Here is a 19,583-nt window from a genome sequence, read left to right on the forward strand (position 1 = left end):
GTTTGAGAGAGGTGTTGCCTGCTGGTCGGAGGCTTTCTCTACTCCTGTGTCTAATACTCTCCTTCCCATTGCACATTTAAACTGAGAAGCAATTTACTATACAGAAATCAGATTAGTACTCATTTAATTTGGATATGTGCAGAATACTGAGTGCCAGAGAGAAGACTGATGTCTTCCTACCCCAAAAAAATACCATCCTTATCATTCGACTATTCATTATTATTATTATTATTATTATTATTATTATAGCCAGTAATGGACTGTCACCCTCTCCATGGCCATTTTCCACTTTGTATCCAATCCTGCTAGGGTGTACCCAATCCCCTGTGAATGCGTTTTGGCTTATGCAGAAATCAGAATGAATGTATGAAGGTACAGCGCCTATAAAAAAGGCCTTGGAAGTTTATCCAACATTCAATCACAGTGGATTTAACTTGGCGTTTCTCACACTGATCAACAGAAAAACACATTTACTCTGCAAAGTGGTCTAAACTAATTACAAATATAAACACAGAAGTATTCACCCTCTTCAGTGAATTTAGTAGATGTACCATGGCAGCCCTGAGTTTGTGCACACAGATCTTTCTCTATCAAGCTTTAAACCTCTGCACTCTGCCATTTCTCCTCGTTCCTCCTTGACAAAGTGCTCGAGCTCTGTTGATGGTGAGTGAACAGCCTTTCTCCAGTTCAACCACAAATTCTCATTTGAAATGAGAACTGAACTGTTATTCAGCCACTTCAGGACATTAGCCATTACCATGGAGTTTGGCTTTTTTCTTACGATTGTCGTCTTGCTAGAAAACAAATCTCCTCCTGAAGTGTAGTTTTTTTTGCAGACAGCACAAGGTGTTTCTCCAGTATTTCCCCATATGTTGCTATCTATCTATCTATCTATCTATCTATCTATCTATCTATCTATCTATCTATCTATCTATACATACATATTGTGGCGGGTGGCCGGAATCCTCACCCGGCCAGGACGCCCAGAGTGTGGAAGGACCGGGAGAGAGATTATTTGTGGGACAGTATCTCCCCCGGACCAGTAAGAGGGCTTCCTCCTTGGTTTCCAGTGGGACCCACAGGTTATGAGCATGGGAGCTCAATCCTGTTGGAACCCGTGGCCACAGCCAGAGTCAGGAGGAAGGAGTGGGCAAAGCCTGAGTAAGAGAGGAGACGGATGGACTGGCAGCAAGGAAGGGAATGGACTGTATATTGGTGTGGTGTTTGATAATGTGTGCACAAATTGTACATAAACATGGGTGGTGAGCTGAACCTGTGTCTTGCCTGTCTATGTCAGGGGTTAGGAGTCGCCCTACATACATATATATGTCTGTATGTATGCATGTATCAGTTCATTATATAGTCCCTTATAGTGCCCTATCTAAAGTGCATCCGGAAAGTATTCACAGCACTTTTTCCACATTTTGTTATGTTACAGTTTTATTCCAAAATGGATTAAATTCATTTTTTTCCTCAGACTTCTACACACAACACCCCATATTGACAATGTGAAAAAAGTTTACTTGAGATTTTTGCAAATTTATTAAAAATAAAAAAACTGAGAAATCCCATGTACATAAGTATTCACAGCCTTTGCTCAATACTTTGTCGATGCACCTTTGGCAGCAATGACAGCCTCAAGTCTTTTTGAATATGACGCCACAAGCTTGGCACACCTATCCTTGGCCAGTTTCGCCCATTTAACTTTGCAGCACCTCTCAAGCTCAAGCTATTCAATCGGATTCAAGTCTGGGCTCTGGCTGGGCCACTCAAGGACATTCACAGAGTTGCCCTGAAGCCACTCCTTTGATATCTTGGCTGTGTGTTTAGGGTCGTTGTCCTGCTGAAAGATGAACCGTCGCCCCAGTCTGAGGTCAAGAGCGCTCTGGAGCAGGTTTTCATCCAGGATGTCTCTGTACATTGCTGCAGTCATCTTTCCCTTTATCCTGACTAGTCTCCCAGTCACTGCCGCTGAAAAACATCCCCACAGGATGATGCTGCCACCACCATGCTTCACTGTAGGGATGGTATTGGCCTGGTGATGAGCGGTGCCTGGTTTCCTCCAAACGTGATGCCTGGCATTCACACCAAAACTCCAGGTGGGCTGCCATGTGCCTTTTACTAAGGAGTGGCTTCCGTCTGGCCACTCTACCATACAGGCCTGATTGGTGGATTGCTGCAGAAATGGTTGTCCTTCTGGAAGGTTCTCCTCTCTCCACAGAGGACCTCTGGAGCTCTGACAGAGTGACCATCGGGTTCTTGGTCACCTCCCTGAATAAGGCCCTTCTCCCCCGATCGCTCAGTTTAGATGGCCAGCCAGCTCTAGGAAGAGTCCTGGTGGTTTCAAGGCCACTGTGCTCATTGGGACCTTCAAAGCAGCAGAAATTTTTCTGTAACTTTCCCCAGATTTGTGCCTCGAGACAATCCTGTCTCGGAGGTCTACAGACAATTCCTTTGACTTCATGCTTGGTTTGTGCTCTGACATGAACTGTCAACTGTGGGACCTTCTATAGACAGGTGTGCGCCTTTCCAAATCAGGTCCAGTCAACTGAATTTACCACAGGTGGACTCCATTTATGCTGCAGAAACATCTCAAGGATGATCAGGGGAAAAAGGATGCACCTGAGCTCAATTTTGAGCTTCATGGCAAAGGCTGTGAATACTTATGTACATGTGCTTTCTCAATTTTTGTATTTTTAATAAATTTGCAAAACTCTCAAGTAAACTTTTTTCATGTTGTCATTATGGGCTGTTGTGTGTAGAATTCTGAGGAAAAAAATGAATTTAATCCATTTTGGAATAAGGCTGTAACATACCAAAATGTGATGCGCTGTGAATACTTTCCGGATACACTCTATCTATCTATCTATCTATCTATCTATCTATCTATCTATCTATCTATCTATCTATCTATCTATCTATCTATCTATCTGTCTGTCTGTCTGTCTGTCTGTCTGTCTGTCTGTCTGTCTGCCTGTCTGTTTATCCATACTCATATGCTGAATAGGTTGAGGAGCATGAAATCAAAGGGGGCACCAAAAAGTCATTAAATATAGGATTGCAAGGGCATCAGACTCTAAGGGGGACTATCCTCTTCCCCGTTCGTCATTTTCACATGCAATATAGCATAGTGGACTGCTTGAGATTTCATATGCAATCATAAGGATATCGATCTCCATGATGGTCCACCCCTCCTTCTTTATTAATTTCATTTATACATCTGACCACACAGATCTAATATACTCTGTTTTGGATATCTCTTTTTTGGGTGCTAGCAACTGAGACTGCCTAGGGGAATGATGTATTCTTCAGTTAATAATCTGGGACTGGCTTTGTTCTCAGAAAATATCCATCCTAAAAAATGGAAACAAGTTAGAAGGACATGAAGTCTAATTGAAAAGTTAAAAGTCCCTTTCCTTGTGTTCGTATATTGATGTTATTGTTGTAGTGCTAGAAGACGGGTTTCCAAAGATGGAAGAATATTAAAGGATATTAATAAAATGAAGACTTGTCCTCAGGCCACACTTTTCAATTACAGAATCTTTTTATCAGAATTTCTATCCAGCGCTAACTAGTGGAAACCACAGAGAGATCTGAATTAATTTGATGCAATGAGGATAGCAAAGTAAAGGACACCCAGATGGACAATCTGCCAGCTTTCCTCACTTCCAAGGAGACAGGTTGGGGCAGACTGTGTTGTCATTGTTCTGATTACACTATCCAATTAATTAATGGCTCCAAAAGTGTGAATGAAAATCACACAGCAATGCCAATGCCTATTATAGAGAATCTGATGACAGGCTGCAGAAACACCTGGTTATGAAGAGAAGCACAGCTGTCATGATCTAGGATACAACATACTAATGGCTGAAATGTTTTTAATAATTAAACAGAATGATGGTGACACTGTGCTTAGTGCTGCTACCACTTAGATCTGGCTTTTGAGGTTTGAATCACTATCTGTATGAAATTTATGAGTTGTCTCCGTGTCTGTGTGGATTTTTTCTTGTTTCTCCCACATCCTAAAGACTAGCATATTGTCCCAGTTTAATTTATGCTCTTCGTGTTTGGTCTACATATTCTTGACCCCACCAACTTCTCCCCAAAAATGACACTGGATTTTCATCATAATGATAATTTACTTATAGTGTAACAAAATAAAATGCAAAAGATGTGGGCTCCAAACCCAAACATTCGATTAACCGACTTTAGTTCATGGACGGAATGGTGGCCTGATGGCTTTGTATTTACTGTAAGAAACCAAACAAATGAGTCCCTGCGTCCTCCAGCTTATTGTTTTAACAGTCTGAAATGTGTTAACCAACAGTTCAGATGCAGTGACAGATTTAACATATAGCTTGCTCACAGTTTCATTAAAGGCACCTCCATTCATTCATGTTCACTTAGTGCTTTGAGACCCACATGCTAACACAGCAAGCGCACTGGACTGTCTCCATACTCCATACTAACCAGTGCAGATTTTTAACTGGATGTGTTTCTATGTGGGGTTTTGCAATCTAACAGACTCACAATTTTTGTTCTAAAATAAATTTTAAAAGTTAATCTTTTTAGTGTAAATGGAATTTTCTGCTACATAAAATGAGATTTCTCTCCTGCCAGGGTAGGCACCCACGTTTCACATCTCAGAAAAATCAAACAACAGCCACAGCGGGCAGAGATAATGGTAAACCATATGCAATTCTGGCCCTGATGTTAATCAGCAGTGAGACACACACTAACACTTTGCTTTGTTCACATAATTTCAAATTCTCACAGCATGGCAGCCAACACCAAAATCGTAACTTGTTTGGTTTACATTTTTTTAACAGTTGCTGAAATAAAGTAAAACGTGAGCCTTCATTTTCCTACCTGCTCTTGCAAGAAGAATAAATACACCACATTGGCTTTGTGGTGCCCCAATCTGCAGTGCGCTGCCCAAGTCTCTCCAAGCCCAACAGTCATCACAATATTCTGTATCTCAGTCCCTTTAAATGGGGAGATCCTGATTTTCTCCTTTTTATTATTCTCAAACCCTCATATTCACGCCAGGTCAGTTTGGAGTTGTACGTCACATTTACAGATTGCATTCAGACAGGGAGGAGAAAAATATAGCAACACGGGAAGAACAGTCAAGCATACGAATGATGGAAACTAATCAAACTGGCATTTTGAGCCAATAGCTTTACAGCATGCCATGGGAGAAATAAACACAGGACGCCACCATGATCCACACTAAAGATTTAGATTAATGAAAGTAAACAAGTTAGCTTGCTTATCCTTCACCTCACGCGTGGGCAGATTTTCCCAATTTTATATCTGTTGACTACTGAAGTTTTAGAAAGAATCTGAAATGTACAATTCATTAGAGCTCATCATCCAGAATCTAAGCATTTTCGAGCCCGGACATGAGAGACTACCTTGGAAAAAGCTTGATTTGGTGTTGGAGTGGTCAGCTGCCTTACGCCTTTCTCTAGAACACAGAGGAGAGGCGCTATAATGCCGCGCAGAATCGGGCGTTCTCCGTTACTCTTCAATGCATGGGGCGGGGTCTCGGCAAGTCAGGTGAGAGGCGGCTCTACCCAGCATCGTGATTGCATATGTATGAGGTTGATTAGCATCCTCCATATATGGATATCTCAGGGCGGTGTTTAAGGCGAGCTTGTGTATGCATATTTACAAGGTGATTGTAAATTATTATGGGTAAATTGCTTAACAATATGCTTAACACAAGGTTTTATTTTATTTATTTATGTTTATTTATTTTATGTGTGTGTGCACATATTTTCACGCTCAAATACACGCAAAGTTTTATAAATGAGGAAACAACACACTGATATCTCTGAACACAAATGGCCGCATTGAGCCGAGAGCGCTTATTAGGCCTACATACACTGTATACAGTTATGTATCGGACACACGTACTATTGTTCATAAAAAACACACCTCTGCAACTACCTGCTTTTACAAATGAAAATGTGGAAAATTGTACGCCCGGTTCTACAATATGCCATTTTTCCAGTAGATCGCTGTGAAATTTCAACTCATTCAGATTATTTGAGGGAAAAGTAAGAACACAATGTGGCGTTTTTTTATTGTTTTTGAGGCGCTGTCCCTTCATACATGCTTTTTATACGTTTTATCCCAAATTTCCTGATGGCTTCTCCAGGCGAGCTGCGACAGTTTCAAAGGCAGCACTCCGTGTGACTGATATCCTCCGTACCTAAAAGTGCCGTTCAAAGCTACGCCGGTTGCTTGTTAGCGCTGTCAGTTTGTAGATCCATTGTGCTGCATCAAGATAGCATCGCCGGGCTGGGAAGCTCTTTCATTTAATATCTGTAAAGGTGTTGGGAAAATAAAAAGAGAAAAGTGACTCACTTTGTTTAGGGATTACTCGGGCCGTCTGATTTTCCGCTCTCTACAATATGCCATTATCCCCAAGGACGCGCGGTAATCACAGCACCCCGCAGGAGCGCCGCTCCGAAGCATCGAGCTGTCAGGTCGAGTTCGAGATGAGCGACTTGTGGGTCACCGTCGAGAACGGCCGAGAGCTCCACATGTACGGCGGGGAGGTCCAGAGCCAGAGGGTGCTGGAGCTTTCTGACTTTACTTAGCCGTTTGCGTGCCGTCTATTAAACTGGAGGGCTTGTGGAAGTGTTTAATGTCAATGGCTTCTGTTCATCATTCAGGTAATACAGCACTAAAATACCCGGAGCTTCAGCTTTTTATGGAATTTATTTTATACTAGCACATTTAACAGCTATGGAAATGTTTTTTTTGTTTTTAAATAATACTTGTTTTCTCTAGTGCCTTTTAGGATACACAAAACAAATGTATCTCTTTACATCTAAATTAATTTGCTTAGCAAATTTTACCCAAAGTGACTTACAAAAGAGGTCAACATAATCAAGTAAACATCAGTTTACTGATGGACAGCAACATTTATATAGTGCTTTTCTCACTAGTTAAAGCACTTTACACAGTGATTGGGGAGCCACTTCAACCACCATCAATATCCAGCATCCACCTGGATGATGCAATTGCAGCCATTTTGCACCAGTACACTCACCACACCTTAGCTGTAGGGTGGGAAGAAGTGAGTTACAATTCACAAAAGCCTAACAGCTAATGTTCGACAAACCAGAGAGTTTTCAAACGCTTAAGAAACACATTGAGGGAGTCAGAATTTCAGATGCAGGTTCCAGCCAGGAGCGACACTACACATGAAAAGTGTCTGGATTGAGATTTGAAGCCACGCAAAGGTGGTTTTACCAGATGCCATTTAGTAGCAGGCCTCAGTGGGTGAGAAGGAGTATAGAACATCACAAGCATTCTCCATATTCATAAGTGCTGACCCAGTGACTCACTCTTTTGGCAGCCATCAAGGATTTGAACTTAATATGTCCTGCTGCAGTGAGCCATTGTAATGATCTGAAGAGAGGAGTGACCAGTGCCCACCGAGGCAGACGTGCCACTTTATTCTGCTTGGTGACACATGCCAATACTCCTAGCAGCAGAGAGAACTCGGGAGTCCAGAAGTGACAAGACCAAAGCCTGGACCAGGAGTTGTGCTGCGTATTCAGTCAGGTGTGATCTGATCTTGAAGATGCTGTACAGAGTGAGATACTGTTGCAGCATGAAGAACATTTGGGTCATGGGTCACAAACCTGGAGGATGCTACCTGTTAATGAGCTGAGCTGAACAGAGATGGGGTTCTAAACAGACAGACGAGCTGGGATAACAACAAAAGTCCATCTCTGCCAGGTTGACCTGGAGATGGTGTTCCTTCATCCAGTTGCATTATGGGACCTGCAGAGATCTGTCAGGGACATCTGTGTATCATCGGCTTAGCACTGATAAAACAAGCCATGACACTGGATGAAAGGTTATATTGAGGAGGTGCTTAGAGAGAAGAGAAGACCCAGCACCGATCCCTGAGGCGCTCCTGTGCTTACCTGGTGCATTCTTGAAACCTCTCCATTTCAGGAGACCCAAGAGGAAGGACAAGGGCAATCCTAGTGATGCCAAGGTGTGAGAGGATGGCAAGGAGGATATGGTGGTAGACCATGTTGAAAGCAGACAAGAGATGTATTAGGATGAGGACAGATGACATGTTGGTTGCTCTTGTCAGCCGTACTGTGTCAGCAGTTGCTGTTGAATGGCCCCTCTTGAAGTCCCTTATGCTCTTTAAATGTAAGTCCACACAAATAATCTCTGCACATCAACTTGGGAAAACTTAACAGAGGTGCTGCTTATAACAAAGCTGGCAGTCTGCAGTGGTCCAGGATGACAGATTGAGCAAAGAGGATTTTAAATTTGTCAGCAATGGATTCTAATTAAGGGAACAGTGGCAGATTGTGAAATGCTGATATCTGAATTTGAGCAGCGTCTTGTAAGCAGGTTGCGGAGATCAGGGACTTATCCACTCCTGTTTGTAAGAAGATTTTATTGCAGAACCACTGACTTTGTAACTAGGAGTCATTACCAAATTGTTGTTGTGTCTCAGAAATTGTGCCATGACTGGACCTGGAAATGGGAGCCAGATGCCACTTAGTACTTGATTGGATTTGTTATATGGCTCCTTTGGGACATTGAATGGTCCTTCCTTAATTTTTTTTTTAATCTCTTTAATTCCATTTCGTAGCCAGTAGACTAAAACTATCCTGACCGCGTCAAGCACAAGACAGAAAGCAAACCTGACTGGGCACCAGTCTGCCAGAGGGCTCACTCATTTGTACAGCAACACCGGGCCAGTTCAGAGCTGCCACTTCATCAAGGACACACAGCTTTTGGACATTAGAGGAACAAAGTGTGCCCACTTAGGAGTGACACAGACACAGTGGGCTGTGGGCAAAGCATTTAATTTGTAGGCCGGGAATGAAACCCACGTCCTGGAAGGTGTGCACCCACATCCGTAACCACTGTGCTACTTATTCAATAAAGCTTGATCAGGGCTGACTTACCAGTTATATCTTTAAAGCGGGTATCCTGCAATAAAACAAATGGATCAGCAGGCAGGTGGCTGAGCAAATGAACGAAATTCCCAACGTGGTCCCCGCTCATCCGCAGACATTCTTCTGCTCCAGCTTTTGCCTGACTTGGTTTTTATAAAAGAAAAAAATCAACTCCTGCATTGTATTTAAACAGAGAACTGAGAAACGTATTGCTTGAGGGGAGGAATCTGTTTTTTCTCATTTAAATAATAATATAAAATCAATTTGGCCTGGTTGGTTGTGATGCTTCTCTCCCGCACTGTTGTGAACAACTGTATTGATGTTTTTGGTGGGAATGTAATTGAATTTGATTCTTAAAGATGTTTTCCTTTGCCTAATTGAGTTTTTTTGTCTGTTGTTAAAAGAATTGAATTCTGTACATCCAGTATTATTACATTATATTTCAGTGGTGGTCTACAGCGCTTGCTAAAGCTTGACATCCAGGGCCTTATTGTGATGCAATTCGGAGATCCTCATAGGTAAAACCCAATGCTCATCTGCTATGGCTGAGGGCAGTACAGTTATGTCGTCTGTCTAATTTGGTTACATTTGATTCATTTTATGGAATACTTTCCTGAATTTTTTGTTATATTTACAGGATATATATATATATATATATATATATATATATATATATATATATATATATATATATATATATATAGTTTTACTGTTAAATAATGCAAAGAGTACACGACACGTGTTTTGCCCTAATTCTGGGCTCACCAGGCATACACACTCACTGCACCCCCTCTCGGGGAATCAAACCTCGGGCATCAGCGCTAGAGGCGAAGCCTCTTGTGTTGCGCCACAGCATGTGGTTCATTTATTTGACAGTATGTAGATCGGGGTAGTTACATTCATGGCATTTGTAGTCTGAATCACAATCTGATTGTATGGGTGGTTACAGGATAAAGGGGTCAAAATAGACAAGATAGATGCACCATTAACAAAAGCAACATGAGAATCAAAAGTTTTGGTCAAAAAGTCAGGCACAAGTTAAGACCAATAAAGTAGTTGTTTTAAAGGAAAGACCAATCAACAAAAAGGAATTTTGAAATCCATAGCCTCAGATGAGGATGTACCCAAAAGGATTACTTTTTAACTCATCACATCATCAGTGGAAGTTCATGGCCTCTGTGGACAGACGCCCTGATAAAACATGGAGCTGTTTAAAATAATTCAGAACTACAAAAATATACCCTCAATTGAAAAACAAATAAATAGATTCACAACCTAGAGCTCCAGAAAACCCCAAAATGAAAAAATAACAATGCATAAAAAATAATAAACCCACTCACAGAGGCTTGCTGCACAGGGAAACTGGATGCAAACTGTGTCTCTTTAAAAACGTCATTTTTTAACTTTCTTTACATAAAGTGTCTTAAATGATGCCTTTTTTAACAAAACAATAGAAATTCTTTTTTGCCTGAACAGTTGCAAAAACGTGTCATTAAAAGTTTAGACTATCAACTTTTTTATTCAATGTGTCTTAAAAATCCCTACACAGGCATACTGGGTGCAAACTGTGTCTCTCCAAAAATGTAAATTGTTCTTTGAAGGCTCCTTTCTAGAATGTGTTCTGTTTAATAAAAATGTGGAAAGGCTTTGCAGCACACAGGCACACCAGTCCTTGTCATTGTGAGGTACTGTTTGCTTTTTGTGTACTGTACATTTATACATGTTCTTTCATCTATCTATCTATCTATCTATCTATCTATCTATCTATCTATCTATCTATCTATCTATCTGTCTGTCTTATATAGTGCCTTTCCTATCTATCTATCTATCTATCTATCTATCTATCTTATATAGTGCCTTTCCTATCTATCTATCTATCTATCTATCTATCTATCTATCTATCTATCTATCTATCTATCTATCTATCGTGTATAAGGCATACTATATGCAAAAGTCTCTAACAGCTCCGGTTGTCCTTGATAAGCAGACCTCATATCTAATCCAAATAAAGCAGGCATTGCTTTTTCTCGCACGGCCACGCTGGTTGCTCCAGATTCCCACACCCATGCTCATACAACTGACATTCGTCATATTGTAACCTGTGACCGTTTCTCACATCGCTCCCTTTTCACAGCCACACTTAGCGCGTGCCCACAGAACTGTTTCCAGGGGCGAAGGAGAACTTCACACCTTTCCATTAAGGCCAATGTGGCTGTCAGATGCAATCTTCTCAGCTGCCCTGTGACAATATCCCAAGGGTGAGCCACAAAATGTGTTCTTTTCACATTACAACTTCAATACCTGGGATAAAGCACCCGGCTCATCTGTTTACTCCTTGTCTGATCCCTGCAGGATTTATCCCATCTTCACACTGATGCACAGTCAAAGCAGATTAGCTCTAAATTGAAATTGTGATGCAGCGTGTTTTTAGGACATCATTGATTTCCTGAAATGCGCAAATGGTGTGATGTGCCTACAAAGCACTTTGTGTGTGATGACAGTCTCCATTCTGTTCAGCATTCAAGTGTGTTAGTGGAATTTAATATTAAGCAGGGCTTAAGCAATTTTAAATTAGCTACTTCTATTCACTTTGCCTTTAATATCACCTTCCCTTTAGATTTTACCTTTTCAAAATATTTGTTCTAAATGTAATTCATTGTAGTGCAGAAAATGATGAATGTGATCAGGTTGGCAGCAGGTTTACTTATCTTTTTATTGTATTTGCTGTACTCCATCTTCCACTCATGATTTATACACAGATGTTATCTTTGTTGTAGTGTGGTGATGGTTTGTTGTGCCATTTGCATATTTGAGTCTTTTTGAGCCGCGCTTTGATATTTTCTTTTTCTTATGATGATGGAAGTCTATATTGTCTATGAGCTCACTAAGACTGCACTTTCCCTTCTGTTGTCTGGGATGTCACATTCTGCAATTTGTTTAACGCTCAGTTGATGTTGCTGCTCTTTATGTTTCTGCCACATCATCTTCTTGATCAGTTAGCCTATGCAGTTTGTTAAGGAGGGTGTGAACTCACTATCGTTTTCTGGCAATTGCTACTATCCACAATTTTTTCTTTTCTAGCGTATATCATGTGTGAAGATATAAGAAAGAGACAACACGCTCAAGATGTTTCGGGGTTTTGCCTTCCCCGTGTAGTGAAGTGTCCAGTAGTCTTGCTCAGACATGTGCATTCAAAGAAATTGAATCACAACAAGGACAAAGGTATTGGTGAAATAGCCGGATTTATATAAGGGACCAACAGGAAATTGTGTACAATGGGTATGATGGGAAAGTCCAGGAAGCGCCAGAGATGATGTGGAAACGTGGAGCCGGAAGTGATGTCATCAGAAGGAGACAGCAGGGAGGTAAATCATCTGCAGGTCTTCGAAAAGGTTTGCTTACTCGTCTGTTTTTCTGCTGAATAAAAGAGAGAGGTGTTAGGACTCTGTTCCAAACACGCTTTCTGTGAATTATCACGATCTGCTCAGCCAGTCGGCTGCTTCCTACTTGCATGTGTGTGTTAGAATTAGAAGCTCATCAGGAATTAGTGTAAACGGGAAGGCTAGAAACCTTCAAACTGCGCGGCATCTATCGATTTTGAGTTTTGTTTGTGCTGTTATGATAAAATAAACTTTTATTGCTTCCTTTTTTTATTACGGATTCTCTCCTAAATGCTAACAACAGCTCTGTTATCTTCTTTGAGTTTCTGCACACCACAAATTAATATTGTAAATGATCTTCACACGCCTGGCACTAACTGTACATCTTGCGTCTTCCGAAGATCGCTGCTGAGTGTCTCGATGAGCAGTTAGAATGTCTTCAAGGCTTCATTAACTCTTTCAGGGCTGATGTTGACTTTTGTCGAAATTCAGGGGTAGAGGATGGTAATCGGGTGTAAACTGCAATACGTTTTAGTCTGACTCTCTTTGCTAGAAGGAAAGTTAAGTAGCTTTGTTGATTTAACCTCGATTCCCTGCATGAGTAGCAAAGAGCAAACAACCTCTAAAATGGCATTGACATCTGGCAAATAACACGCCATGGACGTTTTACGTATTATCGCTGAATCGCACTCGGACTTGTCGGACTTGGAATTGATGAATATTGAAAATGAAAGTGAGGTACCAGCATCAGCTGATCAGCCCCCAGTTGATCGTGGCACTGAACACATTTGTGTAGCCGATACGCCTACAGCAGCGTTTGCCTGGGAGGACCACCACTTATGACGACAAGAGGTACAAACCATATTGCGTCACACTGTGACTGCTACCACTGCCCTACCGTGCATTCTTGCTGGCCATCGAGGTGCCCCTGTGCAGCCACTGCCACCAGAGATGCCAAACATGAGACAACAGCAGCCACAGCACGTAGCAACAGACATTTTATGTTGATTTACATGTGAAACCATGGCTTTGTGTGCTTTTCAGAAAACTGAGTTTTCTGGAAAAAATATATATAGCCCTCAAAGAGTTAAGCAGCTTTTCTGACAGACTAAACACTCTGTTCACTTCTAAATTAAAGTTGGAGGCTCCACAATGGTCACTGATAATGACTCTGCATTGAGCAAACCATTTCTCTACTCAAACTTAACATTTCTTTCTGTGTTCTCTCTCTGCAGGGATCTGATGCCCTCAACCCTCGAAGGACAGATTACCATGGAAAAAACTCCCAGTTATTTTGTGACCACGGAAGCTGCAAAGCGAATTCACTCCATGGCCCGGGATATTAAACTTATAGTTGTGGTTCGCAATCCCGTCACCAGGGCTATTTCAGACTACACCCAAACGTTGTCTAAGAAACCAGAAATTCCCAGCTTCGAAGTGCTGGCATTCAAAAACAGGACACTTGGGCTGGTCGATGCTTCCTGGAGTGCTCTTCGGATAGGGATCTATGCCCTTCATTTGGAGAGATGGCTGCAGTATTTCCCACTTTCCCAAATGATTTTTGTCAGTGGAGAAAGGCTTATCGTTGATCCGGCAGGGGAACTAGCCAAAGTGCAGGACTTTCTTGGGCTCAAAAGGATCGTAACGGATAAGCATTTCTATTTCAATAAGACCAAGGGATTTCCCTGTTTAAAGAAGCCCGAGGACAGCAGCGCTCCAAGGTGTCTGGGCAAATCCAAAGGCAGAACTCACCCAAAAATCGAGCCGGATGTAATCCATCGGCTACAGAAGTTCTACAAACCATTTAACATGATGTTTTACCAAATGACTGGACAGGATTTCAAGTGGGAGGAGGAAGAAAACCGATGAACCAGAGTACTGATTTTATGGAAGGCTTACTAAGCAAAAAAACAACAAAAAAAAAAAAATATATATATATATATATAAATAAATAAGACAACAAAGCTTCTCAAAAAGTATGAAAATTCTTGAAAGTTTGAGTTGCTTTTCATGACCACCTTATGAACCCAGTTGTTTCTTTTGATTTAATTTTGATTTATTTATTGATTTATTTTCAGATTTGTTTTTATAATGTAATTTTAACTTGTGGTAATTTCGACGATGAGATCTTTGTACTAAAGAAAGAGTGAATGAAAGTGAAACAAAGGTCCCATTGTGAAATCTGACTCAGTTCAAGTGTCCTTAATACATGATCTCTAATATTAAAGAGGATATCGACCCCCATGGATTGCTATAGTTGGCTTGATATTTTATTTTTGAATACGTTAAAAATTCTATATTATTTAATATAAGTTGCCATAATATTTAATGTAAGATTCTATTCTGAATTATTTTAGTGGTGGTTCTGAGAGGTGGGACAATCAACTGTAATTAAAGATTTTTTTTATATATAAATCAGTGTAATGCTGGAACTATATTTTTGTTAAAAACTGAGGATCTAATTTAAAACCATTACACCACAAAATAAAGTTAATTTCTCAGCTTGTTAGCACCCCATGTCATATTGGTGAAGCGCAGGCACTTAAGGGTTTTGTTTTTATTTTGTTCCAAACTTGGAAAAAAATTTGCTTGAAAACTCCAAAGGGTGGCACACAAATGACACAGGAAAAAATTAAAAATAATAATAAACTATTCAGTCGACATACCAGTGCTTGTCATTGTCATGTTTTCCTGTTATTCACCAAAATGCTGTCCTTCCTTTCTTTGTCTCTGTAATGCCTGATGAAGAGGGGATGAAAGTTGGCATTTAGGATTTTTGCGTTGAAGTATGTGATTGAAATTGAAGAAAAGAATGAAACTCCACTGCTAATTCCTTTCAGATCAAGGGTCCCTTGAAAGTGACAGTGAGAGACTGAGATGTTGGCAAATGGAGATTTGGAAATGGTGGCAAGTTGCTCTGCAATGTCCGGAAAAATTAAGGACAGGAACGACCAGTAGAAAGCAGTGATCATAGGATAGATAGAAATCAGGGTCCTGTCGGTGCTTAAATACCCCCCAAGGAGAATGTCCCATCTTATCCTGCCGACTATACTAAAAGTAAAGTCTATCTATCTATCTATCTATCTATCTATCTATCTAGAGGCAGCTCTACTCATATGCTGAATAGGTTGAGGAGCGTGAAATCAAAGGGGGTGCCAAAAAGTCATTTCATATCAGATTGCAAGGGCAAATGCGCACATGTATGACAATATATACTGCATAATACAAAACAACAGTGAACATAAAAGTGTAGGGATACCTTCTGGCAAACCCCACATAATGGAAACATCCATCCATCCATCCATTTTCTAACCCGCTGAATCCGAATACAGGGTCACGGGGGTCTGCTGGAGCCAATCCCAGCCAACACAGGGCACAAGGCAGGAACCAATCCTGGACAGGGTGCCAACCTAATGGAAACATGAAAACATTCAAAAGAAACACATGTAAACATTAAATGAGTCCTCCTCTGACTTTCGTCCTCTCAAGATGACTGAACAAGATGACGGCTGTTCCGGCTATGAAGAATTCTGGTAGGAAAAAAGGTAGGTCCAGGAAGTGCCATCAAAGATGGAAAGTCATCAAACTTCCTTTCTGCAGAGGGAGGAAAAGAGAGTCTGTTCTGACACAGTGCCGTCCCCTGGCTTGGCAGAGAGTTAGTATCACCCAGACCTGTCTCCCATGCACACATGCATAACAATACGCAGCATGTATATTATACAGTATATGTTATACATAAGATAACGAGTCTCCATGACTATTCTTTTTAATGATGGAGAAAAAATACAATTAAATCAAAGATTTCCAATTTAAATAAAGTGGGCCAAAAGGGTCCAACAATTATTGCTGTTGCCCTTGTTGAGGAGTGAAGTCTCATGTTGTTGCAACTACTCAACTGAATGCAGGCTAACAGGCTGATTCATTTTTATATGGTGACAGAGGCAGAAGATGCAGGGCTTCCGACATCATAGAGGAAGTGACGTTGTTGTTCTGTCATTTCCTGATCAAGTCCACAGGTAGAAAATGAGAAGGAGTCAGCAATTGTGCCCCCTCTTCAGTGGTAGCTTGCGTGCATAACAGTCTTGGCAGAGCCTTGAAAATAGCCCCCTACTCAGATGGCTGTGTGAGTCAAATGCATAAGAATTAGCCCCGTGGTGTAGCGACAATCAAAACAAACACTCAAGGGCCCTCCAAGAGACTCTTTGAAATAATAATAATAACAAAGACAGATTAATGACTATTTACAAGGTCTTTCTATCTTCTTGGGGGCCGAAAAAAGTGCAAACTATCTGCACAGATCAGAAGGTTGTGTGAAGCTCAATTTTTAAAAAAATGTCCATGGCTTGGCCAATCATTGCCCCAAAGACTGCAATACTGTGAGCTCAATGACGTTTTTTACTTATTGCTAATTTATGGCTATTTCTTGGTTGCAGCATCAGTACAGGAAGGAAGGCAGCCAACAGACTGTTACCTCTGCAGCTCCACCACTGCTTCTCGCATTGCTTCTTTACAGAGTGCATCATTCTGAGGCTGGCAGTACTGTAAGGATGTGATAAGTAAAAGGCATGTAGATGCTGGTTTTGGCAATTTCTAGAACATTACTCTACTATAGTTTTTCTATGGCCTTCAGCCATGAATGTATATAGGCAGTATATATTTACATATATATGTATGTGTGTGTGTGTGTGTGTGTGTGTTTGTGTATAAGATAGATAGATAGATAGATAGATAGATAGATAGATAGATAGATAGATAGATAGATAGATAGATAGATAGATAGACTAATTTTAGTATAGTCGGCAGGATAAGATAGATAGATAGATAGATAGATAGATAGATAGATAGATAGATAGATAGATAGATAGATAGATAGATAGATAGATAGACCTGTACTTTAATTTTAGTATAGTCGGCAGGATTTGATAGATAGATAGATAGATATACCTGTACTTTAATTTTAGTATAGTCGGCAGGATTAGATAGATAGATAGATAGATAGATAGATAGATAGATAGTGTGGCAGTAGGGGGCGCTAGTGCTCCCTTGAACCCTCAGGTACAACTCCAGACACCAGGTAAAAGTCCAAGACTCTTTATTTTCGTCTTCCACCAATATGCACCAAGCACCTTCCACACTACTCATAAATCTACTAATAACTACAATAAACACAATAATCTCTCTCCTCCTCGCCCAGACACTTTGCTCCTCTCCCTCCCAGCACAGCTCAGCATCTGGACTGAGGCATCGTCCTTTTATAGCCCCTGACCCGGAGGTGTTTCTGTCCCAACAGTCCACAGTTCCTTATTCCTTCCGGGTCAGGGCAATCAGTTCTTTACTTCAACCGGGAGCACAACATTTCTTCCTGTCACGTGACCGTGATGTACTCCCGGGTCGTACGGCATCGCAGAGCCCATAAACCCCATAGCAACTCCTGGTGGTCCCCAAGGTATCCAGCAGGGCTGTGTATAAACACTACAAAGTCTATAAGGCCCTGCTGGACCTCGGGGCACGATCCTGCTGTCCTGCTGTTGGGAGAGCTCCTCCTGGCGGCCTGGGGGTGAGGACTGGCATGGGAAGCCAGCAGGAACTCAAAGGAAGAACTCAAAGGAAAGCCTTTTTGTACCGTGGAGGAAGTCAAAGAAAAATTCAACTTAGGCATTGGAGAACATTACTCTTCAGCAATTCCAAAAATGTTTCCACCAGTGGGAAAACCGTTGGGACAAGTGCATTCATTCACACGGAGAGGACTTTGAAGGAGACTAAAGTTTCGGTAAGTAAAAATTATTTTTTCAATTCTTTTTATTTTTGGTTAGTTAACAGGTTAGGATGTTGAGGCCCCAGGTTTATTGATCCTCGAGTTTTTGCAGTGTACAAGCCCACTGCCGTCAATGACTGTTACTCAGTGTGGTCAAATGGACATTATGGCTTCCATCCAGGTTAAAAGACATGTGGTCAGTAGGATGCTTTCAAAGTGATGAGTTTGTGGTTATGAGGGAAACAGAGAGCTTCATCACATCCAGTTCTGGCCATTGCCCTGTTTGTTCCCATTAATTCAGAATATTTTACCGCAGAAGGGTCATATCTTTCACAAAATATGCATAGTGATATGCAAACATTTAGTCTTCCCTGATGAAATGGCATGTTTCACTGAATCTCTAACTGGAACGAAATGAACACTGCGTCTGTAGAGTACAAGCTGAAACATGACATATTTCTGCACATTTTAATCTACAATCTGAATTTAACTGCTCGTAACACTTTATCATGTCAAAGGGAAATTTGTATTGCAGAGCGATTGTAGAAACATCAAACACACTGATTTCCTAATACGGGGGTTTATTGACAGGAGATGAAGATTCTAGGAGGGATATGATGGAACGATGTGGCAGAGGTTAATATGCATCCAAAAATGACAAAGACTCTCTCCATTGTGGGCCCAACTATGCACACAATCACCTTCATACTTATTTTTCTTCACTCCAGACCTCTAGCTATTCCTTCTTCATTCCCTTATCTATTTTTCTATCTATTTAAAGCTCACGCAGCTGAAGGGTCAGAGGTCCTTTCAAAGGCTGACCATGGAAGATTTCCAGAGCACATGAGAGACATTTATGTCTCTTCTCTAAAAGACAGTCACCCATAACTGTGGCTGGAGCAACTATTTCAACCCCTCTGCTTCTTCAGCGAGGCTGGGAGGACAAACCCTGGCTATTGACCTTCTCTAGAAGCCTTCAGCATCCTGTCTTGGTGGTGGATGTCCTGCTCAAAAATCAGTTTAGACCAACTTCTAGAGAATGCCATGGCATTCCTTCTTGGTAGTGGTCCACACCAACCCTCAGATCACCAAGTTGAGTTTCATACATCATCAGAGCCCCCACAGATTACCAAATGTGTAAACCACTGAGAATGAGTCCTGGGACTTGAAATCTGCTACCAAATAGTGATAAACGAACGGTAGGAAATGGTGGATGGCTGTTGTCTGACATAACTGAATCGACCTTCTTGCTAAGCGGCTTGTGATGAAGAAATAAGGGACTGTCAGAGAGCAGCAATTTGACTGATAATTGTGGTGGATGTTTTTGATGTTTTTAGTTGTCTTAAAACATAAGTTTGATATTTTTCAAGTTGAAGTTACGTATTTCTTCATAAACATGTGTGACCTGTAAAGGGTGTTGTAGCTCCCTTAAACACAGATACAGCAGCAAAAACACAAGTTCTGGGTTCAAAGGTAAGGTTTATTACAACAAATTAC

General features: G+C 41.1%; 1 protein-coding gene across 1 annotated transcript in view; it reads left to right on the top strand.

Moving 5' to 3' along the window:
* The window catches only part of hs3st4 (heparan sulfate (glucosamine) 3-O-sulfotransferase 4), a 307,731-nt gene extending 292,749 nt beyond the window's left edge, over window positions 1–14,982 (top strand). Inside the window, exon 2 of the mRNA XM_039775053.1 lies at window positions 13,567–14,982. Coding sequence (XP_039630987.1) covers window positions 13,567–14,200 — 634 coding nt within the window. The 3' untranslated portion in view covers window positions 14,201–14,982. The remainder of the gene's footprint in view (window positions 1–13,566) is intronic.
* The last annotated feature ends 4,601 nt before the right edge of the window (window positions 14,983–19,583 follow it).

Source organism: Polypterus senegalus, chromosome 13, assembly GCF_016835505.1.
Source record: "Polypterus senegalus isolate Bchr_013 chromosome 13, ASM1683550v1, whole genome shotgun sequence".
NCBI lineage: Eukaryota > Metazoa > Chordata > Cladistia > Polypteriformes > Polypteridae > Polypterus > Polypterus senegalus.